Genomic DNA, 27,319 nt, shown 5'->3' with positions numbered 1-27,319 from the left:
TGGTCCTTAATTTGGCAAGCTTCTGCGAAGCTCGAATAATGCAGATAGCAAGGAAATTCCCTTGGGTTTTGACTTGTTGGCTAGACATAAAGTTATATAATACACATGTGAGCAGATATGAATCTAAAAATATAGTTTAGTGGGGACACCTTATTAATCAAATGCTGAAGAATTCGTTTGATTAGTGAGATAATTGTAGAAAATGCAAGAAAGAGAAAAAAAAAAAAAAAACTTTTTTTTTTTATTCACTTAGTAAAAATATCCTCGAAAGTGATGGAAAGAAATGTTCCTGTACAACCCTTTAATTCCTTTACTTTTTCTCGAAAAATATAGAGAAAATCAACAACAATGTAATTAAGCAACAAGATCGATGTATGACACATTGGCGAGAAGTAGTAGCCAAAAGTGCGGTTTCAAGTCGAAATCCGATTCAACAACTCCACCACCTCCCTCATGGGCGGCCTATCCTTGAACGAGTTACGAGTACACAAGATGGCGATCCGGAGGAACTCAACAACCCCAGATTCCTTCAGCCCTGCCCGAGAGATATTAGCATCAAGAATTTCCATGTGCAGATTTTGAGCCACCTTATCTTTAGCCCATTCAACAAACCTCACTCCCTCCCCATTGCTCTCCTCCTTAAACAGTGTATCCGGCCGAATCCCCGTTGAGATCTGCAGCATGAGTATCCCAAAACTGTAGAAGTCCCCCATGGAGGTCGCCGTGGTGGCTCCCTGCATGTACTCGGGCGGCATGTACCCCTCGTCCCTGCGACCCGGGTGGACACGTAGGAAAGCGAGCCGTCAATTATCCTGGCCAAGCCGAAATCGGCAATGTGTGGTTGAAAATCATTATCCAACAAGACCTTGCTGGCCTTGATGTTCCTGTGAATAATGGGTGTTTTCAAATTGTGCATGCAAGCTAAACCACTGGCTACGCCTCTGACAATCTTGATTCTGGTCTCCCAAGACAAAGGCAGCCTCGACGACCTGGGCGTCTAGGCAATCTTGATTCTGCTCTTCCAACACGAAGGCAGCCTCGACTTGGGCGTCTTGGACGGGGTGCTGAGCGGCAACCACTGGTCGAGGCTGCCGTTCTCGACACACTCGTAAAGAGGACCCTGTCGGACCCTGTGGAGCAGAAACCGAGTATGGTGACGATGTTTGGGTGGCGTAGCTTGCTTAGGATTTCCATCTCGGCCCGGAACTCGCGGAAGTCCTGGAAGGCGTCGGGCTGAGCTTTTTAACGGCGACGGTGCTGAGGCCGGGGTAGGGGAGGCGGGCCTTGTAGACCGAACCGAAGCTGCCGTGGCCGATGATGAGGTCGGGGGAGAAGTTGTCGGTCGGCTCCAAGAGCTCCGCCATGGAGACCTGCTTCGGGTTGAACGTGGAGGACAGCTCCGCTGCGGCCGGGGCCGAGTGATCGGGATTTTGCTGCGATTTTTCCTGCAGGCGGCGCATGCGGTGAAGAGCATCATCATCACGACCAAGGCGCCGGCTAAGATGAGGATGACTTCCGGGTTTGTTCAATTCGGAAAGGTCGAGAGAGGAATGAATGGTTGTTGAGAGAGAGAAGCAAAATAAAGACATCGAATGCGCCAATTCTAGAAGATCGATTTGCCCTTGCCCAATCGAGTGAAGCCGACCAACGCAACTCAACTACTTATGATTACGCCATTACTTACTCGAGAAGCAAGCCTAGCGTTGCGCCTTTTTTTGTTTGACCGTCTTTTTTCCTGTTTGCCGTATTCGACGGGGAAATAGTAGCCAGCCATTAAACACAGACCCAAGCGTTACAAGAGATGGAAAAAGCACACTTTGATTTACCACACTGGGATAAATAAGATCAGAAGGGAGATCAAAGCCCGAAAGCATCTAGTGAGCTCAGATTTTGACTGGGAAACGAACTCTATTTGAGAGAGAGATTTAAATTAAATAGGAACTGCCATCTCGTCATCTAAAAGTCATTAAATAAGTTTCAGTCTCGCTCCGATGATCGAAATTCACTTCGTAAAGCTTATCGAGTAGAACAAAGTGTACTAAAAATCAAATATCATTAAGCGTCTCATCGATCCATACATTTTTATATTGACACGAATGGATCCGAAACACTAGATCAAACCCACTGGAATCCATTATTGGCCAAGTTATATGTGTTCCAATGAGGCACAAATACGATTGAGCTAATTTTGGATACACTTATTCTACTCGACAAGCTCTACGGAGTGAAACATTTCCGATCATCGGAATAAGACCGGAGCTTGCACTTTAGCTTCATTCCTGACTTCTTATATTTTTTTAACTTGGATATAGGTTAAGTCCGACCCCAACTGGGAGGCCCGTTCGGTTCTTTAGCACTTTCATGAGTTATTATTGATTTCTTTCATGCACGAAAGCACTTTGTGTGGGAGGCAACTGATGGCACAACGGTAAAGTTGGGGTCGGACTTAACCTATATCCAAGTTATTATTGAAGAGCGGCCTAGCACAACGGTAAAGTTGCTCCATTGTGACCTGGAGGTCACGGATTCGAGTCGCAAAAACAGCCTCTCTGCTTGCAAAAGTAAAACTGTGTACATCAACCATTCCCTTGACCCCGCAATAGCTAGACCTCGTGCACTGGGTTTGCCCTTGTTAGGTAAATATGCACAGCATCCTTCTTTAGCTCGAAAGTTCTGTACTATGTTTATTGGGTAAACTATAGTTAACCCCCTCTAACTAAGCCTCGTGTGCACTTTGCCGCCTCAAACTTTTTTTTTGACACTCAACCCCCTCTAACTAACTGAAATTCAAACGGTCATAACTTCAAACGGTCATAACTTCTTCGTCTGAAATCGAAAACATGCAAATTATATATCGATTTCGAGATCTTGAAGTCAGCTTTCCAATGACACTAAAATCACATCACGATTCAAAGCACACAGAAAGTTATGATCAAAACAGTCTTTCATACGCAATGGAGGTGCAGTATGCGCAGAGTCTACATTGTATGCGTGTGTGTGCAAAGTATTTGTGTGTGGTTTTAGAGTTTTTTTGCAAAATCTAAGTCATAAGTGTGTTTGGTGAGGTAAAAAGTGGGATGGAAATTAGAAAAGTAAGTTTTTGGTTTCCAGCTACTACTCCAATTATTTATGGAATACCTTTTTGCCTTTTCACAATGAAGGCTGAAGGAAGCAGGGCAGCACAAGTGGGGGATTTGCTTTTGTCCCCCAAATTCCTATTAACTGACAGCAATTTCGAAAAGCAAAAAATATTCAATACTCTCGGAGTACATGAACAGTTTACTTTCTTGTCTTACATAACATGTGGAGCTCATACGAAAACACGTATGGGACCGATATGTTATATGAGAGAAGAAAATATACTGTTCATGTACTCCGCGGTATTGAATGGTTACTCTTCAAAAAGATAGCAACAGGACAGGAAAGAATGGCAACAAGTTCAAAGAAAAGAAGAGGAAACAACTCCAAAAGGGCTGGTTGGAATTATTGGTTGGTGGTCCCTTTGGCAGGCTTCTACGAGGCTCAAATAATGGAAAAGTGAAGAGTCCCTTGGGTTTGGAAAAATTTTCAGTGCCGAACGGGTACCACGTGGTGTCCGTTCGCACATCCGAGCCGTCCATTGCGTGTTTAAACGGCTCAGATTTGGAAAGAGAAAAGGAGAGAGAAAGTGTTGGGGTGAGAGGAGAGAGAAGGTTTCAATCCGAGCTACCCAAAAGTTTTTCGAACGGCTCAGATTCGCCGAGCGGGTGCCACGTCGGCAATACCCGCTCGGCACTGAAAAACTCCTCCTTGGGTTTTGACGACTTAGTTAGACATAAGGCTATGTTTGGAACCTAAGCAAAAGGAAAAAAAAATATGGGCAGAAAAAGAGAGGAAAATTTATGTTTGTAACCTAAGCAAAAGAAAAGAAAGGAAATGAAAGGAAAAGAAAATGGGTAGAAAATGAGAGGAAAATTTACTATTAACTGAACTTCTTTTTTTTTTTTTCTCTTTCTCTTCCAACCAAACAATGATTTTCTCTTTCTCTTCCAACCAAACAATGGAAGGCAAATTTTTTAAATTTTCCTTTCTTTTCCTTAAGTTCCAAACAGAACCTAAAGTTACAGAATGCACATGCGAGTGCATCTTACTGGTTGTGTGAAAGCATTTTTTGAAAACATAACAAAACATGCACTAAAGAGTATTACATACTGTATCACAATTTAAAAAGTTTGAATACTTGATAAAAGCTACTGTAAATATTTTTGAGTATTTGAGCTGAAGATACAACATATTGAAAAGTTACTGCATAACATATGGATAAGTGGTATTTTTAAAAAATAAATATATCATTAAAGGATTAAGCAATAAAGAAGAGTGGTCAAAAAAATTCCGTAATGAGAGAAAGGCGTATCATTTTACATTTAGATCAATAAATCTAGAAACATATCATAAGTAATACTCCCTTCGTGCCATAAAGATTTTTTTTTACTATTCACTTCTCTCATACAATTTTCTATACGATCTAATTTATAGTATAGATTTCATACCCAATATAGAACTTATTTAATAAATTTTACTTAATTATATTATAACTTTTTGTAACCATAAAAAAATAATGAATTACAAAAAATAACCCTTCTGTAAGAGATGTGAAGAGTAGAAATGTAAAATTTCTATGGGACAGTGAGAGTGAAAATTTTACTACATGCACCCCATAAATCATGTCCATTTCACTATTTATATCTTTCATAGATTATCCATATTTATTAATTAATAAATATTTTTATATGCACCATGGATCTTATAGATAAATCTCATTTAATGTTATTAAAAAAGTCATAAATGATATTACCAATAGTTAAACATCGATAATTTTTTAAAATTTGTGAATAGCAAAAGTGATTGCAGTCTCTCTTGAATGGAGGGAGTAGTTTGAAGAGTCTGATCATAAAGCGCACCACCAAAACTCATTCTTCGAATTTTGAAGGGCGATAGAAACATACAGTTTTTATGCTAACTTTTGAGGTGTTTTTTTTTGGGTAAAAATGCTTGAGCAGATCCTATCAATTAATCTATCTATCTATCAATATACTATAGAAATTAGGGATGTCCACAATCCGGATTGGATCGGATTCGTATGAATTCAATCCTAATCTGTATCTCACGGTTTTTAGAAAATGCAATTCAATCCTAATCCAAAAGTCTCACGGTTTGGTTCGGATTCCACCGTGAATCACGGTTCGGTCCCTTTTTATCCACGGATTCCCTTCCAAAAAAATAAAATGATGCTACTACCATGATCATATTCCAAATAAAAATGCAAACACTAATTTCCATAAACATTGTCCAAATTGTAAAGGCATTAAGGTAATAAACATGGTAAAGGCAGCAACCAAATAAAACTAAGCGTTGTCCAAAATACACAAATTTTGGTCAAGCATGATCTACTTATTACATCCCATAAAAACCTAACAAAAAATAGCAAATTAGTTTCTCAAAACAAATAAGCAAATTAGTAAAATTATAATTATTTATACATATTACACACACACATATCTATATTTTTATTTTTTTAAATATCTCACGGTTCGGTTCGGTTAATCCATGGTTTTGAAATGAAAATCCAATTCTAATCCATATCTCACGATTTTTTAATTTTCAAATCCGTGTCCGGACCATTAATCCACGGACAAAATCCAAAAAGCACAGATCGGATCGGTCCGGATCAGTTTCACGGTTCTCGGTTTTTCTTGGACAGCCCTGATAGAAATGTAGTTGAAGTCAAAAGCCTCTTAACCCTCAATCCAAAATTCCTAGAATTTTGAGAGTTTTTTTTTTTTAAAAATGGAAGAGAGAGAAAAACATGGGGAAGTGGGAGTGGGGGAGAGAGAGGGAGGAACTGGGAGAGGGAGAGTAAGACTTAGGAAAAATTACTTTGTGCCCATCAGAGATCTCGTCACGTGGTACTCTAAGAGCATGGAACCAAAAAAATATCAAACTATATTTTTTATGACTAGCGTTGTGCTCGTTCGACACACGGGGTCGGAAAAAACCAATCTTATTTTTTTATCCCATCCATTGAATGGTACAATGTTTGATTTTTTTTTTTTTGTTAGAAATTAATTTGATTTAATTTTTTTTGAAGTAATTTAATTTGATTTAATATTTGTTCAATGCATGGAACCAAAACAAATTCACATTGATATTTTTTTTCTTAAACTATCTTTTCTGGGGTGCCTGATAAGGGGACAGCATGCATGTTGGGCCAATCTGGACCGTCCATGGCAATGGATGGCTCAGATTGCATCTCGATCAAACAGATCTCAACCGTCCATTGTTGTTCTACTGAGATGCAATCTGAGCCATCCATACTGAGTATGGATGGCTCAGATTGCATCCCAATCAAACAAATCTCGATCATCCATTGCTGTTCAACTGAGATGTAATCTGAGCCGTCCATTGCCGAACATGGACAACCCGAATTTGCCCAACAGGCATGTTGTTCCGGAGGGACAACATGCACCCCGGGTTCTTTTTCTATCAACTAGTATCGTTCCCGTTCGATGCACAGGTTAAAATGTTTGTGTGGCTCCGCTACAAAAATATCGAGCTTGCACATAATTTGTTGTTTGTCCTGTGCATCGAACGAGAACGACACTAATCAATACTATATACAAATGTAGTTAGGCTCAAAAGTCTCCAAACCATTCATTCTAAATTCTTGCAATTTTGATTTTTTTTTTATTTGTAGAATTGAAAGAGTGGGGGAGAGAAAAAAGGGAGAGAGAGCGGGTTGCTGATCAAAAAAAAAGAAAAGAAAAGAAAGAGAGAGGGGTGGGTGGGGGTAAGAGACGTGGGGGAGGGGAAGTGAGAAAGAGCACGTGGTGGAAAAATTTATTGGGTGTTCTCACAACACTTCTAAGGAATTATTGAGTGGTTTTATCTTCTTCTTTTTTTACAATTTTGAATTAATTTAATTTACACTTTAATATTTTAATTCATCAAAGGAGATATAAGTCTTCACTGTAAAAACGAGTTCGATGCACGTAAATGAAAAAAAAAAAATCAAAATGAACCTTTTTTTTGTTGTCTTGGACATCAAACGGGTACACCCGCTAGTAGTTGTATATCCAGATGTTGAAGATCTTCTAGATCCTTCACCAACCAATTCAAAGACTTTGTTGACCTGGAAGCAAAGGTAGAAGAGGAGGAGGCAAAGGGATTAGTTTCAGTTTTTAGTCATTGCGCTTGTTGAGGCATCATAGCAAGATCTAGACCTCATGAAGCGAAGGAGCGAGTCTCTGACCATCCATGGACACTTTTGTGCATAATTTTCATGGAGTCGAACATTTTCCTTCAACGTTGCGTTAGTTTTGACATTTGTAAATTTTTTTAGGCTTTGATCTTAGTAGTTTTTTACCATTTTGATTCTTCTAATCAAGAGAAATTGCTTAGCCTAAAAAATTGACACCAAACTGGAAAAAAAAAATATTCACACAATAGAAAATGGAAAATACTGATTTAGTTAGGCATGAGATCCCCAAAAATTATGCATGGGATTCTTCAATGTGGTGACTGACAAAAAGAAAAAAGGAAAACTAAAGTCTATTGAATTCCCTTCAACTAAACCACAAAATATTAATGATCTGAGGGAAAATTAATAAAATCAAAAAAGATTGTAAAAAATAATTCAATAATACATTTAGGAATGGAAATCTGAATTTTTTTTAGATTTTGATCGTAATTGTATTACTTTTTCTCTATTGAATTTTTAGTTACTTTTGCAAGTTTTGAGGCAAAATTTGAATTACTCATGCAAAGCGATGAGAGGAATGTAAGAAATAAAACATAATTATGACCAAAAACTATAAAAAAAAATTACCAAAAAATAGTCCAAATAGAAGGAATTTGGTAGATGATTTTTACCTCTTGAATTCTTTTTTTGAATTTTGGTTCATATTTTTTACACTTTTGATTCCCCTTGTTATGATGGAGAAATAATTCAAAAAACGAAACAATGAACAAACACAAAAAAATACTATAAACAATGAAGAGGTGGTCAGGTGGGAGAGGGAGAAAACACGGGTATCAAGGGTAACATGGTCAATTTGAAATAATCTTTAACGCTGTTAGTAAGGAAAAAAAAAACCCCAGGTGGTGCAAAGTAATGTCTCAAACCTTGGGGGTGTTGGTAATATTTACTAGGGGTGGGCATTCCTGACACGAAAAACAAAATAAATTCATATAATTGAGCTAAAAATAAAGATTTTTATGGATAATTCTATACATTGGACATTAGTTTGATGAACTGTCAACTAAAAAAAATAAAATTTTTGCGAAAAGTAGGACTTGTTGACATGACAACACAACCCGAAAATGACACGATCCGAACATGACACAAAAGATTTGATAAGTTGAAAAATGTTGTGGGATTTTATAAATAAGATTTTGATATATAACACGAAATTACCTATTACCCACCCCTAATATTTACCCGAAATTTTATTCCCCTCTTCACGCAGCATCTCTGAGTCTCCAACCCGTCTCCAAAGCTACAAATAATAGAATGGACTTGACATACTGAGAAAAAATTATTTAATTTATACCATCTTTTTTTTTTTGTATTTTTGTATTTTTTGAAGAATCTTGGAGGGATTCATCTCCTTTTTTAGAGATTTGATGTTCAAATTTACTTTTGGGTCTTCAAATATGGAAACCACACTCCCATTTTAGAAACCAAATCTCTAAGAAAGACGATGAGTCTCTCCAAAATTCTCTCAAAAGAATATAAAAAGTGAAGAAAATGAGGGATAAATTACATAATTTTCTCTCAATATGAGCCACATCCAAAATTTTAAAATGGAGAATGAATGTGGCATATTGCGGAGATATTTTGTAATTTATTCAATCTTTTTTTCACTTTTTATACTTTTTGAAAGAATCTTAAAAGTGTGGTCTCTAAAAAAAAGGACGATGGGTTTTTTCTAGATTCTTTCAAAAAAGTACAAAAAGTGAAGAAAAGAAAAAATAAATTACAAATTTTTTTCTTATTATGTCACATTCATTCTCTATTTTGGAGATAGGTTGGAGATGCTCTTGTTTTGTTTAGAAGTTGAGGAAAGTGAAAGAAAAGAAGAGAGAGAAAAATATGAGAAAATTGGAAGGAAAATGAGAGAAATTACACTATTCATATTTCTAGATTTTTTCAATTTTCCCTCCTCTTCGGTGAAATTATACAATATTTCGAAAGTATCGCTACGTGATACTCCTATCATTTTTCAACCACACATTTTTTTAGAAACCTATCACTAATGAATCCTACAAAAATATGTTATTATAAAATAATTCGAAATACCACGTTGTGGTATTTCCAAGCTGCTAAATAATTACTCCATAAGGCAGTATAACCACACAACCAAAAGATTGTCTTGGCACAACGAGGTTCTCTTGTTTCCCTCTCTCTCTCTCTCTCTCTCTCACAGTTCTATTCATTGTTTCCAACCTCTGCAACTCTCTGAGGCTTGAGCGATCCCACAAAATTTTGTTCTTTTTTGTTTTTCCAAAATCAAGAAAGAAGAAGAAGAGGATGGCTGAAGCTCTGATCGCTGCTGTTCAGGCAGTCCTGACTACCGTGATTCCACTAGTAACTGAACCAATCAACAGGGTAGTGTTTGATTTCCAGGAACATCTCAGATTTTTCCGCAGTAGGTTAACCACGATTCAAGCTCTCCTGCGCGACGCCGAAAAAAGCCCAAGAAAGATAGAATCAGAATCCATGAAACTGTGGCTGAAAAATCTCAAGCTTGCAACTTGCGAGGCCGAGAACGTTCTTGATCGGATCGCTTACGAATCTCTTCGAAACGAGTTGGAGGGGCGAAAGAGGGACAAGGTAATCAGATTCTTTTCGCACTCGAATCCGTTGTTATTTCGTCTCAAGATTGCCAATGAGGTAAAGAACGTCAACTCATTGCTAGACAGAATCTGCAAAGGGGCAAATGATATTGGCCTTAGTCCGGTAAATCTTGTTGAGCCTACTAGGCTGACTCACCCCTTTATAGATGATTCAACAGTTGTGGGTAGGAATGGTGATGTCTCTAGGGTGAGAGACATGTTACTTGGCTCCGGTGTAGAAGATGATCATTTAGCTGTGGTTGCCATTGTAGGAATGGCTGGGCTTGGGAAGACAACCCTTGCTCAGCTACTCTACAAAGACAAGGAGGTGGTGAGTTATTTTGAGCAGAAAATGTGGATTTGTGTATTTGATGATTTCGGTGCTCAAAGGCTACTTAATGAGATGATGCAATCTCTGACTGGACATAAATCAGATGCACCAAACATTGAAGGAATAGTGAGAAGACTTCATGAGGAACTAAATGGGAAGAAATATCTCCTTGTACTGGACAATGTTTGGAACACAAGTGCAGACACATGGGTATGTCTACGGAATTGTTTGCAAGAAATCGGTGGTTGCAAGGGAAGCAAAATTATGGTCACAGCCCGTAGTATGGAGGTGGTATCAACCATGCGAACGTCTCCATCTCTCACTCATCGCTTGAGTGAGCTATCGTATGAAGAAAGTTGGAACATGTTTAGGAAAAGAGCTTTTGCGAATGGCGGACCAATAGAAAATCGAACTTTGATGGATATTGGCAGAAAAATGGTAGCACAGTGTAAGGGTGTACCATTAGCGATAAACTCTTTAGGAGGTTTATTGTATTCTAAGCAGCTTCAAAGTGAATGGGAGTTGATTGAGAAGACTGAAATGTGGGAATCACTTGCAAAAGAAGATGGGATTCTTCCTGTATTGAGGCTGAGTTATGATCATTTACCGTCCCCATACTTGAAACAGTGTTTTGCATTCTGTTCTTTTTTCCCAAAGAACTTCGAAATTCGAAAGGATGAGCTGATTTGGTTATGGATGGGTCTAGGATATCTTAATTGTTCTTCAGGAGGCAACTGGGAAATGGAAGATGTAGGTAATGAATATTTCAATATTTTGTTGCGAAATTCGTTATTGCAAGACGTGAAATTGGATGAGAACAATGATATTGAAACCTGCAAGATGCATGACCTTGTGCATGAACTTGCACGGGTTGTCTCAGAGGGTAGTTGTTTGACTTTGAAGGCTAGTGAGGTGAAGGACCATTCCGAGGTTCAACATCTGACATTGCATCTTGGAGAAGGAGAAGGCTTTGAGAATTTAAAAGATGGTAAAAGATTGAGGACACTATCTTTAACTGGACATCTTCCCAAGGACTTTAGAGATGTCAAATATATTCGTGCCTTAACTTTGAAGATGCGAGATGTCAAAGAGTTGCCAAGTTCAATGCGCAAGCTAAAACATTTGAGGTACCTCGACCTCTCAAGCACTTCAATTGAAAAGGTGCCAGATTATGTCACCAGCTTCTACAATTTGCAGACATTGAGACTGCCCCCTTTGTTTTTGAAGGAATTAGAAGTTCTAGAATTCCATAAGTTAGTTAGCTTGAGACATCTCTGTATCAGTGATAGAGAAGACCATTGGAAATCGATGCCGAAGATGATAGGGCATTTGACTTCTTTGCAAACACTACCATTGTTTATGGTTGGAGAGGACAAGGACGACAACATTGAAGAGCTTGGAAGTTTAAGCAAATTAAGAGGTAGATTTGATATTTACGGTCTCCAGCACGTAAAAGACAAGGAAGAAGCAGAAAAATGTAAAATGCGAGAGAAATCAGGGATTACCAAGTTGGGATTACATTGGGATGGGGACTTCAGTAAATCTGGCGTGAACCATGAGGATGTGTTGCAAGGACTCAAACCTGATAGGAATGTCAAGCATTTATTACTCGAGAATTTCAGGGGACGAAGACTTGCATCATGGATGAGTGGAGATGGCCAGCTTCTATATAATTTGGTTAGGATTGAATTAAGGAGCTGCTTCAATTGTGAACAAGTCCCAAGACTCGGGCACCTTCCACACCTTGAAGTTGTTGAATTGGATGGCTGGAGTAATCTGAAGCGTATTGGTCCCGACTTCTACGGATTGAATGAAATAATTGTCTGTGGTGGTAGTAGCAGTAGTGGGGCTGCACCACCAGCAGTAGTATTTCCGGCATTGAGAACCGTCTCTCTTAAAAATATGCCTCAACTAGAAGAATGGTCAAACATATCATCATTGACCGTCGTTGCCCCTAGTACGTTGGAGTTCTTTCCCTGTCTTGAGCTGTTGCGTATCTGGAACTGCCCTCAATTGATAACGATTGCAGGCGATTTGTTATCCATTCAAACTTTAACTATTAGTTGGGAGAGTTTGGACTCTTCTGGAAAATGGCGGGATTTCTACAAACCTCGCTTGGCCATAGGGGTACTTGATTCAACAAATATTTCTCTTCTCATGGCACAATTGCTGGAAAAAATCTGCAAATCCCTAAGGATTCTGGAGATATCAGGATTCAAAGAGCTGTGTTATTTGCCAAACCAGCTATTGGACCTATCATCTCTTGAGAGGTTAGAGATATCCAATTGCTCTAATCTGGATTCTATAATTGAGAATAAAGAAGCAGCATTCGACGGCCTAAGGTCTCTTCAATGGCTTTGGATTTGGAAGTGCATTAAGTTGAGATGTTTGCCAAAAGGGCTACTACAACAAACCCTTGTAACATTAGAGATTAAGGAATGTCCGGATTTAGAAATGGCGCATCCAGATGAATTGCGAACCCTCTCATCCCTTAAGAATCTGAGAATAGAAAGGTGTCCAAGATGGAAGATTTATTGGGAGGAGGGGCTGCTCTGCCTTACTAGCCTTAAAAAACTGGTGATAGGGGGCTTCTCAAGGGAGCTTGAATATTTCCCATGGCCCTCCTCAGCTAGAAGTGGTACTGCAACTGCACCTAACAACGAATTCCCCTTCATCTCCCTAGAGTCTCTAAGTTTATTGGGCTGGAAAAAGCTCAAGCATCTGCCCGACCAACTTCAGCACCTCACTACCTTGAGAGAGTTGAAAATTCGCTCTTTCAAAGGGTTGGAAGCTCTGCCTGAGTGGTTGGGCAACGTTTCAGCGCCTCAAACTTTGTACCTCTATCATTGCAGCAACCTGGCAAGTTTTCCCTCACAGGAAACAATCAATAAGGAAAGGGGCGCAAAGAATTACCTCAATCTATCTATCTACTACAATGTCTGGTATTATCTCCCCCACTTACTTGAATTCATGATTTCTCTCTCTCTCTCTCTCTCTCTCTCTCTCTCTCTCTCTCTCTCTCTCTCTCTCTCTCTCTCTCTCTCTCTCTCTCCGATAAATCTCCTTTTGGACAAAATGCAGGTCTTCAGACGACTTTCAATAACCAGCCACGTAATTGGAAATTCAAGACAATATGCACTAGAGGCTTAAGCTTTCAAAATTGAGTCCAAGGTATAAACTTCTTCTCTCTTTTTTTGGTTACTTAAGTCTGTTTCATGATCTACTTTTTCTGGCAAGATGAAATTAAAATTTTTTTTGATCAGCAAAGATGAAATTAATATTCCAATACTTTCATTTCAATGGTAGCCAACAAATAAAATTGGAGACTCGATGCCTCGAGTTTTTAAATCTAGTGAGCTTAAAATTTTGGGTTCCGACTTTGAAGTTCTTGGGTGAGACTACTCTGACCTAAGACTAGTGTGCAGGCATTTAACATTACTATTTGTAGGAGTTTCTTACAGTTTCTGTCAACACTTCACGCGGTCACAGCTCTTTTGACATCTTATATTGAGAGTCGTATCCACTGGTCAATTGTGGTTCTTTCTGGACCTTGTCCCACAAATAGGCTTTGCATTCAGGTCCTTGTACCCTTCCGTTATGGTCTAGAGTTTACTCCACTTATTGTCAATTGGTTTTAGGTTGGAACCCTCCAAGATATCAAACATGATATCAGAGCTAGGTTTGTGTGTGTGTTTTATTTGGTTTCATTCTTACTTCAGTTTTATATCAAGATTGCCCGTATTGTTCTTGTGTTTGAGTGTCTCTATCTGTGTCATCGTTGGTTCGCATTTGTGAAAGTAGTCATTGTTATCTAACATAATTTCTTGGCATGATATATTAGATATGTGGCTTTTCAGTTAAATAGACATTTGTGTGCGCTCAAGTGTAACGGTTCCCTCTGGAATTCTATTTCATGAAGATGAAGCAAGGAAAATCTCCAGCCAATCATCTGAGTTCTCGATTTCTGCATTTTTCTTTACTTTGCAGTTTTCAGAGTAGAACTTCCAGTCCATTTATTTTGACCTTACGCATCCAGCTATTATGATCAGAAAGACGAAGGGCCCAAAGGTCTGAATAGGGGGTACCAAATTCCCCATCTCATTTTTCTGACACCCCCGTTGAAAATGAACGATCACTGGTTGTGACTGCTCATGAAATAATGAAATAACTCCATTGAAGAAAGTCGTTTTGCGATTGTAATCTGCTCAATGTGAAGATTTTGGCGATGGATGTCAATGCTCAATCTCTCATTCATTTGGCAAGTGAATTGTACAAAATAGCTGCATCAGTAGGAGAATTTGGAGTCTCAACATGTACATTATATCGTTTAGTAAGTTCTTGATTTCCCTTTTGATCAAGCAAATCATTAATTTCTTATTTAGCCCTATTTGTTCATTCATTGTTGTTTGGTAGTACTTAACACAATAAACTTGGACTCACTGCAATCAAGTTCGGATCTTGTAAACGTAACTTCTCTCTCTTACATGTCCATCTGTTATAGACCTGCTTTTTTATATGTTAGAAAATTGTTGTCATTGAGCTTCCCAGAATTCCACGTATGGTATCATAAACAACCGATTAGGAGCATTTATTTCTTCTCTTCTAGCGATGCTTGGATTTAACAGTGATTAATAAATTGCTGTATTTGGAACTTTCACAACATGTTAGTCCTTCCTATTCCAGTTCTGATTATATCAGTTAATAGGTCAGAATACTCCCGATATTCGATCATAAAGCTTAACTCAAGGAAGCAGATACTTGCATCATGGAAACTCAGCCGGACTTTGAGCATCAGTTACTATGTCTACCAATTGCAAATTAAGGTCTTCATTAAACGTTTGTGGTTGTTAAATTGTCACCATAGAGATGTATTATAAAGTATTCTTTTTCCTTTTTTACATTTATTACACTGTCTATATGTCTTCGTGCCTTAAGCAGGCTAGCAGATCTCTGCCATCTTAATCAAAGTGCAGAAAAATTAAGATAGACCACTTCAAGTTGTTCCATGGTAATAAAACAATTCCACTGTGTTTGATGAGGAATTTTTATGAGGCACTAATGGAGAGGATACTGTGGAGCTAGAAGTATAAGATTATGAACTCATGTATGTGATTTGATGAAATGACTTGTTTTCAGTTTTTAATCACTCATGAGTGATTATCTGATGGTTTCAGTTTTTTTCTTTTTTTTAACTAATGAAGCTTATGCCCTTAAACGATATAATGCATACCTTTTCAACTGAGCTAATGTCTTATTGTGCCTACAGAAGATTTCATATCAGTAGCAGAGCCTGTCACGGGTTTTTCCATGCCTAGATTTTGTTTCGTGATTTTATAAGGCATACTTGTTTATGCTGATGGGGTTGAAACATGCATCTAGTTTAAGTTCAGCATTCAGGGGATATGATTTTGTATATTTCGACATTTTGACTATATTTACATGTTGATCATCCGTATTCTTATTGTGCATTAAACTTTTGTACTGAGAACTATGTTATTAACCCTTGTTTTTGGTATTGTAGAACTATGTATCTAATCTTACTGTAGTCATATTCTCCCACTTCATGCCTCCATTTTTCTGCAACATTTGGACACTTGAGTGAATGATTTATTTCTTTTCAGTATCTAACAAGTTACTTGCAACATTTTCTTTCCTTCTCCTCATGTTGTTCATCTTGCAAGTAAATATGCACATCATCTCTATGTCAGCTTGAAGTTTTGTATGTTCATTTACAGAGTACTACATGTGAAGGAAAAAGAATTATTGGGTTGATTGTTTCGGGTTGAAAAGATTAAGTGCGGCTCAAGATTTGCATTCATCACTCTCCAAATGCTTAAAGATATTATCTCATTTGTATGCTCCCTCCCTCTTTACGAGATGGCACAAACAGTAATTCAACTCTTTAGATTACACTGCAGCTTCTAATTGAAAATACTTTTCTTAAGTCAGCCCCCCTGGGTCTAAAATTCTGGCTCTGCCACAGTTTTTTTCCCTTAACGGAGTTGGTCGAACAGGCTCTAATGGAAGATAGTGTGTTTGCTGATGATGTAGAGACTGAACAATTGGCCTTCGTAAACTGTCCAGCTTGTAGCAGCATTGCAAAAATGCAGTTGCAGTGCAACCCAAGCCATCTTGGAAGTCATCGAGAAAGAAATCGAGGAATCGAAGCCATGCAGAGTGGGGCACCTATTAGCCTAAGCAGCTGGCCAAGCAACCAGAACAAAACACTGGGACTAAGATGCATGCTTAGCATGGATGCATCTATCAGCCTCCTGTATCCAGGTCCAACGCGTCAACTATGAAAATGTTTGGAGTCTTTGGACACGTGTCGAAAACTGTATCCAATCTGTTGGGAGTGTTGTATCATTTTAGTTTGACACGGTGGTAACACATTAAGAGGTTGGGTTGCAATTTGAAACAATTGGGGCAAGATCGAACTTGTCATGATGCTTTGTTCTTGAATGGTTATGTTAGCGACTGTTGTTCTTAAATCTTCATAAAGATGATCATATCTTTTATCCCTCATTTGGTAGAACTCGTGTTTTTTCCCCTTTATCTTATTTCATTTAATTTTATCACAGTACGATATTACTTGCGTTCAACTTGTCTCCAGTGTGTCCATCCTAGACCCTAGTTGTTGTAAAAACGACATCTTTTTGTTCATATCGTGTTGTGACTGTATATAGGACTCGGAAAAGGACTCGGAAAACGAAACACTAGCACTCAACTTGACAAAGACACCAAACAAAACTAACTTCTGAGGATTCAAGGAGACACTCCACGAGAAACAAAATTCAGGTTATTGTACTTCGAAAGATAGACATTTGACCCATCTCAAACATCTAGTTCTAGCTCCAGCATCCTTTCCCAACTCTAGAGACAACACTGCCATGATACATAAACATTTTTCTGAAATTTTTCCATTCCCTATATCAGCAGGAAGGTAATCCTAGGTTGCACTCTCTCGAATGATATGTGGACCCGGTCCGAGAGAGAAGAACAACAGTCTCTCAACTGGACTTCATATCACCATATGCAATGAAGGTGCGCACAGTATGCATGGAATCTAAACTAGGGGTGGACATCGTGTCATGTTATTTCATGTTCGTGTCAAAATTTTTTCAACCATAACCTGACCTGTTTAGCTTTTTGTGTTATTGTGCCGTGTCACATTCGTGTTTAATGTCAGAAATAGTTGACCCTAACCCACTAACTTCGTGTTACATTACCGTGTCCTTTCGTAAATTCTCGTGTTGTGTCGTTTTCGTGTTTTGTCATCTCGTGTTCGTGTAAAAATTCTCTCAAACCCTAACCCAACCTGTTTAACTTTTCGTGCTATCGTGTTATGTCATATTCGTGTTCCGTGTCAGAAATAGCCGACCCTAACCTACTAACTTCATGTCGTGTTCGTGTCGTGTCAGAAATTCTCATCCCTAGTCTACACACTGTGTGCACGTGTGTGCAAGCGTTTGTGTGTGGTTTTAGAATGTTTGCAAAATCTAAGCCATCGGTGTGTATGATGAGGTTAAAAGTGGGATGGAAGTTAGAAAAGTAAGTTTTTGCTTTCCAGCAACAACTACAATTATGGAATGCTCCTCCTTTTTGCCCTTTTCGCAATGAAGGTTAAAGGAAGCAGGGCAGAACAAGTGGGGGCATTTGCTTTTGTCACCAAATTCATTCATACTAATAACTGGCAAGCAATTTGACAAAAGATAGCAACAGGAAAGAATCGCAACAAGTTCAAAGAAAAGAGGAGGAAACAACTCCAAACGTGTTGATCAATTTCAACCTTGCTATTGCGTTCGCATTGAGAGTGATGTAAAGCAACTCTACCCTAAATAATTTCAGTTCTCCTATTCATCTCTCTCTCTCTCTCTCTCTCTCTCTCTCTCTCATCCTCACCTATCTATCTTATCGCTTAAGGCTCGTGGGGAGGGGGATTTGGGCACATAGGCGCTGGTTTTGGCGCTCGAGCGGATGAAAAACGTGTCGCTTGATCTGTGCAAGAGAAGGCTTGAGTCTGGTAATAGTGAGAAAAACTTGATCTTAATTTGGTAATTTGGAATTAGATGTGTATGGTTTTTAATATTTGGATTTTGAATGAATTGGGTTGTTGGATAAGTGTGTGGATTTTCCGTTTCTTTCCGAATTTCCTCTTCGCAATTGATTTTCCTTTTTCTTTATAAAGAAATACAAAATCATAGTATTATTATTGTGTACAAATTATAACTCTAACATGTTTTTATGTAGGCTAGGGTGACTTAGAAATTAACCAACAAGAGGAAACATGAATAACAAGGAAACGTAAACAAATATTGTATAACCACACCCAAAATCACACACCCGAATATACATCCTCTCACAAAACAAAAGGGTCCCACACACTATGTGTACAGTGTGTGTGGAGCCCTTGTGTTTTGTTAGAGGGTGTGTATTTGAGTGTGGTTGTAGCATTTCTCAAACGTAAATATTAACCTAGCCTAAACAGAAAATATAATATTGAAACCCTAGAAAAAATTGTAACATCCCCTCTTAAATTCTAGTAGGTTTACCAACTCCAGTTTGAAAAAGTCAAGAGAAACTAGGAACATTCAAGCAAAAAGAAATCATGAGCAACCACGCTAAGCCAAGAGAAACCAAGAGAGCCAAAGAATAGCCATGACAGAAGAGATTTGAGATGAATCTAAATGAGCGAGCCAGTTACATGTTACTACGAGTGTTCGACAGACGACAACGAAGTTTAGGTTGCCCACCGAGAGCGAAAATTCCACAGGGATTAGATCTTATAGCTCTGATACTATGTTAGAATTCTTGGAGGTTTCCAACCTAAAACCAATTGGCAATGGAAAAAAATGATAAATGATGTATTATCAATACACTTGTAATAAAAGAACCAAGAAGGGTAAGCCAAGGCATGTGTTAAAAAGACAGAATTACCCTTGCATGATTGTCTTTCAATTTGTTCTTGCATGTGTTGAGTTGGGGGTAGTTTAGGTATTGCATGTTGCCCTTGGTTGCCCGGTTTTTATTCAATCAAGTTGTACTCTGTTTTCCTGGTTTTACTCAAATTGTACGCTGTTTTCAGCTAGATTTCCGCTGGGTGTGGCTCGAGAAATGTTCTGATGGAAGAAGAAAGTTAAAGGGTGATTATTGATATTCCCTTTTACCCATCTCTCTCTTTCACGCATGGAAAACTTCCTCTCTGTCTTCTCTCTCTCTCTAAAACTGAGGCACACTAGCACACACAGAGAAAATCCATTCGGTCTTTCAATCGATGCCGAACTCGTTCCCCACTTATATTCCTGTTCGCCATGCGGGTTCCCACCTCGCCGTCGTGGAAAGGATTGGCCGTGTTGGTCGAAGGTAACAGAGAAACTTGACGAGGACGTTGCTATTCTTTTTAGTTCATAGATATACATATCGAGTGTTTATCTATGCATTTATATGTGAGTTCCATTGTTAGGGTACTGATGATTGTTTCTTTTTACGTTTTCATTTGTAGATCTAATGATACTCTTGGGATGGAGGTTTTGAAGGGGTTTAATATATGGTTGCTCGATTGATAACCTGTACACCTAATACCCTCTCTCTCTCTCTCTGACCAGTGGTAAATTTTATCAAAATTGGAGTCCAAAAGGACTGAAAGGAGTAAGCCAACTTCATACTATTTAAGTTTCCTTCCATTATAGTATTAATGTTTTAGATAGTAGGTTCAAAGTTAACCATATTGCCACTATGTGTATTGTGGACTTGATAGAGATGAGGACACATAGAGGCTAGCAGCAACGAAGATTCAAACTTGAAAATGTTGAGAATGATGATAAAGAACAAGGCTTTTGCGACAGGTAATTGACTCAACTAAAGACAGTAGATGTATGGAACTTTGGATGCACATCTTCATGACTGTTTACTCTTCATTGTAGATCAAAAAGGATGGAAATGATAGGATATAATATCACAGTAAGTTTGTTTTAGTAACAATTTGTAGGGGATTTTGATTAGATTAGAGTAGTTCAGCACAACCACATGCATGCTTGCTTTTGTGGCTGTACACGTGATAGGCAAGTTAGATCCTATGGTAACACAATCAAGTAGATAATTGAAATCCATTGGCTGTTCCGTGAATCTAATTGAATTTGATTAATTTGCGAAATTGCTCCTTCGGAAGAGAGTATTTAGGAAGAGTCAGGTTGGTATTGGTAGGTTGTTTTGTGGTAACACGTGTTTAATAGTGTACTTTTTTCTCCATTTCAGGTTAATTGTGTTAGGAATCGAAGTCCTTGTCCAACTTACAATGCCCTACGGATCTTGGAAACTAGGGTCACAGAAATCGCAAACAAACAAAAATAGTGCATAATGAACAAGAAAAGAAAGAACACAAGATATACGTGAAAAATCTTAACGCGAGGAAAAATCATGGGAGTCACACCAGTTCACTATGAAATCGAATCAAGAGTACAAGTCTTCTCGCAATCTCTCTGAGAATTGCGTTTTCTCTCGCCTCTCTGTTTTTCTCTAAAAACACGTTATCCTAATTACATACAAACTGCAGTGTAAATAGGTCGGCTCTGCCCCCACACCCCAGGCTAAACCACTGCTGAAGGTTGTTTGCACTCCTAACAAATTGTGAGCGACACAATATGCTCGTTATCAATTAATTCGCTTTTGAACCCAATTTCAGGTGCGGCGTTTGATTTAATTTGATTATTGAAGCCTTCAGTTCTTCATTTATTTAGTTGTTTAATGTTCACTCTCGATTTCGTTACGTTGAAATGTTATGATGCTTCGTTTGGTTTCCAAAAAAAAGAGAAACTTTTTAAACTATCTCCTTCCATTACTCAGAAAAATGGAAGGTTTGCTAATCAGAGGGAAATGCATTACTAGAGTTAGATTCTTTTTAACTTTGTTTAAACAACAATTTTTTTTTTTGTTTTGTTTTTCTTGGCATTTAAGAGAGAGAAGGGGGGCAGGTTTCTTCACTAACATTACTAAGTTTGGACTCTTCTCTCCCCTTCAAAACAGAACACAGATGCATTTGCTGGTAAATTTTGTAACTCTCAGTCTCCCACCGTTTAATCCCTTTGTTCATTCTGAATCATGTAGTTGTGTGACCAGCTATGCATTTCGCTTCAATGTTGAGTCTTCCTATATACTCTCGACAAAAAAATTTTACAATTATTTATCGTGGCGGTTCCGAAGACACCTTTAAAAACATCTAAAAAAATATCTCATAGTTTCCGATCAAATTTTAATGATCCGAGACGCTCAATATGATCAGAACGTGATTTTAAGGGTACTCACAAGAAATCAACAAAAGAAAAAATGATCGGAAAGGGCTTGATCTGAGCAATTTTCATTATACGGTTTAATTAAAAACTGTTCAAAACAAGCACTTACCGGTCACATTTTTTGCTAATTTCTCGCGAGTACTCTTAAAACCACATTCTGCACACATTGAACCGTCCAGATCATAAAAATTTAATCGGGAACTATGAGATTGAGATTTGGGGTGATTTTTTTATGATTTTATAGGTGTCCTTGGAACCACCCCGATTATTTATTTTTTGTATCTTGCAGTTGTTTTAATTTGATGGCTTTGTAGATGTTAGAGCTTGGATGTATATTGATCTTATGATTAGATGTAGATTCACTTTTCATTATTAGATAATTATATATATATATATATATATATATATATATATATATATATATATATATAGTTCATTTGATTTGGAAAAATTATTAATGTCCCTCTAATACTCGGTTGGAGGATCTTTATGATGGATTGAGTTCTTTGTGCCACTCGACGGATACAATCATGCAAATTTCCTTTAGTGTCCTAGCTTTGGATCTTTCAAAAACCAAGTTGAGAAGATCAAAGCCTTCTGATTTTTGTTCCAGTTAACAGGCTACCATCAATTACCGGAAGAGGCACAGAGTGACTTTGTATTTTTACTCCGACATTTGGCAAGAGATCTGCGCTTACCGAGTAGGAGGTTGTTTTCTTTAGTGGCAAAGTTACTTCTCTATTGTCTTTTTGTTGCTTGCTCCACTGTCATATAGAGTACCTTTAAAGATATGCAATTCTTTCCTTTTTAGGCTTTGGTTCCTTTGTAATTCTCTTTTTGCACTTCGTGCATATATTGAATATTGAATTACTTGCAAAATCTCTTTGTTTGGAAGATAATTATTAGCATAATCCATTTAATATCAGATGCTGAATGATTTATGTATTTGTAAATAAGAAATACTTGATACTGTAAATAATTTTCTTTATGAAACCACTATTGTCCAAGTTTAACCAAAGTTCTCAAAGACCGAGCACATGGTGTCGTGCGAAGCACGTTGAATTACACTAGTTGCTTGTATAAGAACCATAACCCTAACATGTCTTTATATAAGTTACAAGACTGGGTGACTAAGAGTATCCGCATTGTAATAAGCAAATGGATGTGAATAAGCAAATTTAACAACAATGCTCAAAAAATACCCCACATTGTAATAACCAAAGTTACAAGTCTTTTAGTAAATAACCAAATTTCACCCATTCCATAACCAAACTTAACAACTTTTACCAATAACCAAACTCAACAATTAAATTCAAAACTCAATAACTCAAAAACACCTCAAATTGGAATCGTCTCATCGAGACGAATAATTTGGTGTGGTCGGGTACGTGATTAAAACTCGTTTGCGATTGGACAAATGTGCATTGTGTATTGTGGGGTATTCTTTTGTTAGGGATACAAAAATAACCAATTACCAATTTAAGGGTCATCATCGGGCCGGGCCGGGCCAACTAGACTTTTTCTTTTTGGCGGGCCGGGCTACCTACCATAAATTGAAGCCCAAGCCCGGCTCACGGGCTAGCCCAATTGGCAAGTCAGCGGGTCAAAAGCCGGGCAGGCTTAAATTTCCTTGGGCAAAACTAAATCAAGGGAAAAAAGAATGGGTTTTATGGGATTTTGGGCTAATAGGCGGGCCCGTTGACAGGCTTTTGGGCGGGCTGCCGAGCAAGCTCACGGGCCGGCCCTACCAGCTGGCCGAGTAAAAATTCATAAGCCCAAGCCCGCCCATTACAAACTACGGGCCGGGCTAGCCCGCTCATTTTACGGGCTCAGGCCGGATAAAAGCCCAGCCGGCTGGGCGGGCTTTGGGCGGGTCGCGGGCTAAATGATTAGAAACCTAGAAAATAAGGTAACATTAGCTTTTCTCCTACACGTAAATTTGGGTTACGATTTTCCTAGAATAGCAATTTGTTTCCGTTTAAAGAGTTAGGGTTTTGTTCTTTTGCTTTTGATTGTTCAGGGTGCGCGTTCTTGTCAGGCTATTTCTTTCGTTGTTGAAGAAGTGGGTTTGTAGTACTCACAGATCCTGAGGTGGGTAAAATCTTTTCAGTTTAATTTGTAATTTCCTCTTGTTTTTTATTTTTCCTTTTCTTCTGGGTCTCTGAGCATTTGGATTTGAATTGCTTGTGCAGCAGAGGGGAGAAAAGGGGTGGAGAGAGAATGGATAAGTTACAATGGGGGAAAAGAAAGCGCCTGCGTTGCGTAAAGGTAGTCAAAGACTCTTCGATTTGTAATTTCCTCTTGTTTTTTTTTTTTTTTCCTTTTCTTCTGGGTCTCGGAGAATTTGGATTTGAAGTGCTTGTGGAGCAGAGGGAAGAAAAGGGTGGAGAGAGAATGGTCAAAGACTCTTCAATTTGTAATTTCCTCTTGTTTTTTTAAATTTTTCCTTTTCTTGTCTCTGAGTAATTGGATTTGAATTGCTTGTGCAGCAGGGGGAAGAAAAGGGTGGAGAGAGAATGGATAAGTTACAGTGGGGGAAAAGAAAGCGCCTGCGTTGCGTAAAGGTGGTCAAAGACTCTTCAGTTTTGGGGGAAAAATCAGCCGCCGCAGGCGTCGGTGATGGTGCTGTGAGGAAGGAAATTACATCTCTTGTTGTTGGCAGTGTTGCTGCGGATGCTAATAGACAAATCTACCCTCCTCTTCTCCAATCGCCTCCTTGTCTCGGCAGGTAACACAACCAAAAAAAAAACCCCTAAAAGTTAGAATGAGAGATGTAATATATAGAAGTTCAGATTATGAAACTTTGTTTGACTGCAAAAATAAAAAAAAATAAAAAAATAGAACTTTGGATTGTTTTCGATACTTTTTGTTGAATTTTTGTTTAGTCAGCAAAAAATTGGAGAGTTTAAAGAAATGTATGAAGAAGATTAGGTTTTGGGTAATGGTCCTGTACTCCTGTTTGGTATTTTCAGAAAAGCTGGAAAAGGGTGGAATGTCATTGAGATTGGTAACTGTGGAGTCGTGGTTTTCCTGATTATTGGTTTTAATTAGATCCACAATCCCTGGTAGTTATTTGAAGATCTAGATGTAACCAAAGTAGATAGGTCATGAAGCCGAATATTTTGGGTTAGTAATGTTATGATAGTATTTGATTGCTGGGAAAATTTTGGAAAACAAAAACGAATATTTAGTGAACTTAAAGGGTTGGTTTTCTGGGTTATGAGATTCCCAGGTTTTCTAAGCAACCAAACAAATAGATCTATCTATGTTATCTTTCAAAGGAACAGAAGGGAAAAATTCAAAAAAAGGAAGCTGGAAAATTGGATGTTGAATGCAAACTTTTTGATGTGACAGTTTTTTGTTTGGTTGCAGGGATTTGGGGGAGGATGAACAAATCAAGTTTGAACGACAACACGAAAGTGGCAACAATTCAGTTGTCACCGGAGAGCGAAGATCGATATTATCCAACTCCGGGGGTCAATAGGATTGGATCATGATAATGAAAAGTTGTTTACGGAGCCAAGGAGGGAGGAAAATAAAGGAGTGTTGTGTGGCCAAAAGGCCTAAAACTACTTATATGTTACCTTGTTAAGCAAATAAAAGGAGATAAAAGGAGGAAGATTTTATGGCTATGAAAGGGTGTAAACTAACGAGGTATATATGGGATAAATGGAGTTACAATTTGCAGTAAACCAAACCTGTCACTTGTGCCTCGTGGTTTGTCATTTTAGTGGGATTATCTCTTAATTATGTAGAAGCAGTCTTAGTTATCTTTTTTGTGCTAAGTTAGTGTTATTTCCTAATAGTTTGGGAGTTTGTAGATCCCATATTTGTACCAATCACAATTGAAATTTAAAAGTATAAGCATTTTTCTTCCCCACTTTTTCCGTGTCTCCGGTCGTGTCCGTATGCTTATTAATTGGAAATTGTCGTATTACATGTCCATATCCATGTTTGCATTTGTGGTTGTGTGTGTGCTTCTTAGGTCTTAGTGTATGAATATTCGCACGTTCATGACCTGATATTTTCGTGTTTTGAGATTCAAACCAAATCGTGGCTTCTCAACGCATTAGGACAGAGGGATTAGGATATTTGAGAAAATAGGATTTTTTGCCTCCATTATATTTCGGCGTGTAATGTGACCTACATACATCTAGTATTATCCAAACTATAGATATTTTTATTCAAATTACAAGAAGCACGAGATTCCGTGCACACACGGAACGGTAAGTTCTAGTTATATATAGAAAGTATGAAGCATATGCATGCACAAGCACCATATATAAATCATATTACACTTTTAACTCAATATATTTGAAATAATACCCATTTATCCCCAAATTTAAAATTTGCATATTTACACCTACCGTGTCCCCTACATGTCCCTCTCATGTCTCCGCCTTGTCTTTGTCATGTGTGCCTAAAAACTTTTAATTAAATTTAAGGACATGTCAAACGTCACGTGGTGTATCCCATACGTCTTTTGCCATGTCTCCCATGTGTCACATGTCTCAAGCGTGTCGAACATGGATACAGGGACCCCTACGAGTGTTGGTGCTCCATAGCAAACATGCAAGGGGAGTATCATTGATCGATTGATTCTCGTTGGTGAAATGGGTTTTTTTTTTTTTTCAAAATCTGATTAGTATTTGGATGAAATGCCTGGGGCAATATCACAATTTTAGTGGAGCAATAACAGAGATTTCAAGTAATTGAGTGGGGTTGACCCTACTTTCCCAAAAGTGCCTCCTCTCGGGTTGACCTACTTTCCCAAAAGTGCCTCCTCTCCTGCATGAATTCCCACTGTACCTTTAGCGTTCTTTCACAACTACACCGCCTGACCAGATCCAGTGATATGCCTTCTGAGCTCATAAACAGTCTAGAATTGGTTTTACGATAGTTAAGGATTAGAGAAGTGAGTTAGAGTAATATTTACCTCATAAGGCTCATATTTGCTATAGTATTTTCTAAAATCCTTGGTATCCAACTGTTTGTTGGAGGGTTTCATTTTGTTGTTCCTTTTCTTTTCCTGCGTTTTGCTCAAGTAAGTGTGTAATCTTACTGTGCTTGAGCCTCCTCGATGTATCCTTTCGAGATGATATAAACGGTTCGTCTTTGCCGAGCAAAAAAAAAAAAAAAATCCTTGGTATTCAATTCATTCTTCTCATCCAACTCAAATTTTTGCCCTAAACCAGAAAGTCTGTCCGATTGTTTCGGGTACGATACAAGGATCCGTTCCTCGAGAACAGTGGATTTGTAGTTACATTCTCGCTTTAGCCTAAGACAAACATATGCCTTTCCCTATATCCTAAACCCGCGTCCATCTTGACCTTCCTCTAGTTCATTCATCACCCACCTCAGTCACAACGTATTGCACTAAGATGCACAATTTCTTCATAGACAATTTGTTGCGTCCATAGCATCGATGGCACATCACAAGGAACCAGTTATTACTCTTACCCAAGATTGTCCTTCCAAGAACTATCAACTTTTGGAAACAAAGAATGATCTCAGGTAAGCATGGAGTATCAAATTTTGCGTCAATAAAAGCTTTCAAGAATTGAATCTTTCTTTTCCAAAGACCCCGCTTCGTTAACAGCATAAGTAGTTATGGCAATCAATTTTTGGCAATTCCCTCCAAGGCACACAAAAATTGTGCAAATCATTATTCGTAAAGCTCTGCTCGTCAGGCCTTGCCTTCTGAACGAACTATTCGGTAGTGGGTTAAGGAAGCTCGAGAACCAGTCCTTTTGAGCTATCTTTCTTTTTCGGACAGGAACTAGCCCCGCAGGAAACCGCCCGGAGGCGGGATCATTCTCCAAACAGG

The 27,319-nt window shown here is 38.4% G+C and overlaps 3 protein-coding genes and 1 long non-coding RNA gene across 30 annotated transcripts; 2 read left to right on the top strand and 2 right to left on the bottom strand.

Annotated features, from left to right (window-relative positions):
* Nucleotides 1-423: 423 nt before the first annotated feature.
* LOC131300893 (receptor-like protein kinase BRI1-like 3) lies at nucleotides 424-1,599 on the bottom strand. The gene has a single exon (XM_058326911.1). The coding sequence runs from the start codon at nucleotides 1,587-1,589 to the stop codon at nucleotides 1,182-1,184; it is 408 nt and encodes a 135-aa protein (XP_058182894.1). The 5' UTR covers nucleotides 1,590-1,599; the 3' UTR covers nucleotides 424-1,181.
* A 7,798-nt stretch (nucleotides 1,600-9,397) lies between these two features.
* Nucleotides 9,398-16,729, top strand: LOC131299496 (putative disease resistance protein RGA3). Of its 20 annotated transcripts, none has more exons than XM_058325081.1 (7): nucleotides 9,398-13,059; nucleotides 13,093-13,146; nucleotides 13,286-13,375; nucleotides 14,192-14,534; nucleotides 14,910-15,027; nucleotides 15,143-15,212; nucleotides 15,940-16,729. In XM_058325081.1, the coding sequence occupies exons 1-3, from the start codon at nucleotides 9,569-9,571 to the stop codon at nucleotides 13,305-13,307; spliced, it is 3,567 nt and encodes a 1,188-aa protein (XP_058181064.1). In that variant the 5' UTR covers nucleotides 9,398-9,568; the 3' UTR covers nucleotides 13,308-13,375; nucleotides 14,192-14,534; nucleotides 14,910-15,027; nucleotides 15,143-15,212; nucleotides 15,940-16,729. The 20 variants fall into 20 exon arrangements, with proteins under 20 accessions (XP_058181064.1, XP_058181048.1, XP_058181050.1 ...); XM_058325065.1 differs by having other exon boundaries at nucleotides 9,398-13,146; nucleotides 15,940-16,057; nucleotides 16,289-16,729; XM_058325067.1 differs by having other exon boundaries at nucleotides 9,398-13,146; nucleotides 15,940-16,057; nucleotides 16,256-16,729.
* Nucleotides 16,730-17,848: 1,119 nt separating this feature from the next.
* LOC131300873 (uncharacterized) lies at nucleotides 17,849-25,184 on the top strand. 8 transcript variants are annotated; one of them, XM_058326885.1, is made up of 6 exons: nucleotides 17,851-18,022; nucleotides 18,128-18,227; nucleotides 23,531-23,587; nucleotides 23,690-23,760; nucleotides 23,982-24,220; nucleotides 24,865-25,184. In XM_058326885.1, the coding sequence occupies exons 4-6, from the start codon at nucleotides 23,713-23,715 to the stop codon at nucleotides 24,974-24,976; spliced, it is 399 nt and encodes a 132-aa protein (XP_058182868.1). In that variant the 5' UTR covers nucleotides 17,851-18,022; nucleotides 18,128-18,227; nucleotides 23,531-23,587; nucleotides 23,690-23,712; the 3' UTR covers nucleotides 24,977-25,184. The 8 variants fall into 8 exon arrangements, with proteins under 8 accessions (XP_058182870.1, XP_058182868.1, XP_058182869.1 ...); XM_058326887.1 differs by having other exon boundaries at nucleotides 17,849-18,227; nucleotides 23,531-23,583; nucleotides 23,688-23,760; nucleotides 23,985-24,220; XM_058326886.1 differs by lacking the exon at nucleotides 18,128-18,227.
* Nucleotides 24,872-26,473, bottom strand: LOC131300875 (uncharacterized). Its single transcript, XR_009191092.1, has 2 exons — nucleotides 26,255-26,473; nucleotides 24,872-26,220 (listed from the first exon to the last, which is right to left on the bottom strand). It is a non-coding gene; the product is annotated as an uncharacterized LOC131300875 (long non-coding RNA).
* Between the last annotated feature and the right edge of the window lie 846 nt (nucleotides 26,474-27,319).

This window comes from Rhododendron vialii, chromosome 9a, assembly GCF_030253575.1.
Source record: "Rhododendron vialii isolate Sample 1 chromosome 9a, ASM3025357v1".
In the NCBI taxonomy this organism is placed as follows: domain Eukaryota; kingdom Viridiplantae; phylum Streptophyta; class Magnoliopsida; order Ericales; family Ericaceae; genus Rhododendron; species Rhododendron vialii.
This window is presented reverse-complemented; position numbering and strand designations above follow the sequence as displayed.

Coding starts and splice junctions, on each gene's coding strand:
- LOC131300893 (XM_058326911.1), bottom strand. CDS start 1,589: ATGTCTTTATTTTGCTTCTCTCTCTCAACAACCATTCATTCCTCTCTC.
- LOC131299496 (XM_058325080.1), top strand. CDS start 9,569: ATGGCTGAAGCTCTGATCGCTGCTGTTCAGGCAGTCCTGACTACCGTG. Junction 13,147..13,285: donor TCTATCTACTACAATGTCTG/GTATTATCTCCC, acceptor GACAAAATGCAG/GTCTTCAGACGACTTTCAAT.
- LOC131300873 (XM_058326886.1), top strand. CDS start 23,713: ATGGATAAGTTACAATGGGGGAAAAGAAAGCGCCTGCGTTGCGTAAAG. Junction 23,761..23,981: donor AGCGCCTGCGTTGCGTAAAG/GTAGTCAAAGAC, acceptor TTGCTTGTGCAG/CAGGGGGAAGAAAAGGGTGG. Junction 24,221..24,864: donor TCGCCTCCTTGTCTCGGCAG/GTAACACAACCA, acceptor GTTTGGTTGCAG/GGATTTGGGGGAGGATGAAC.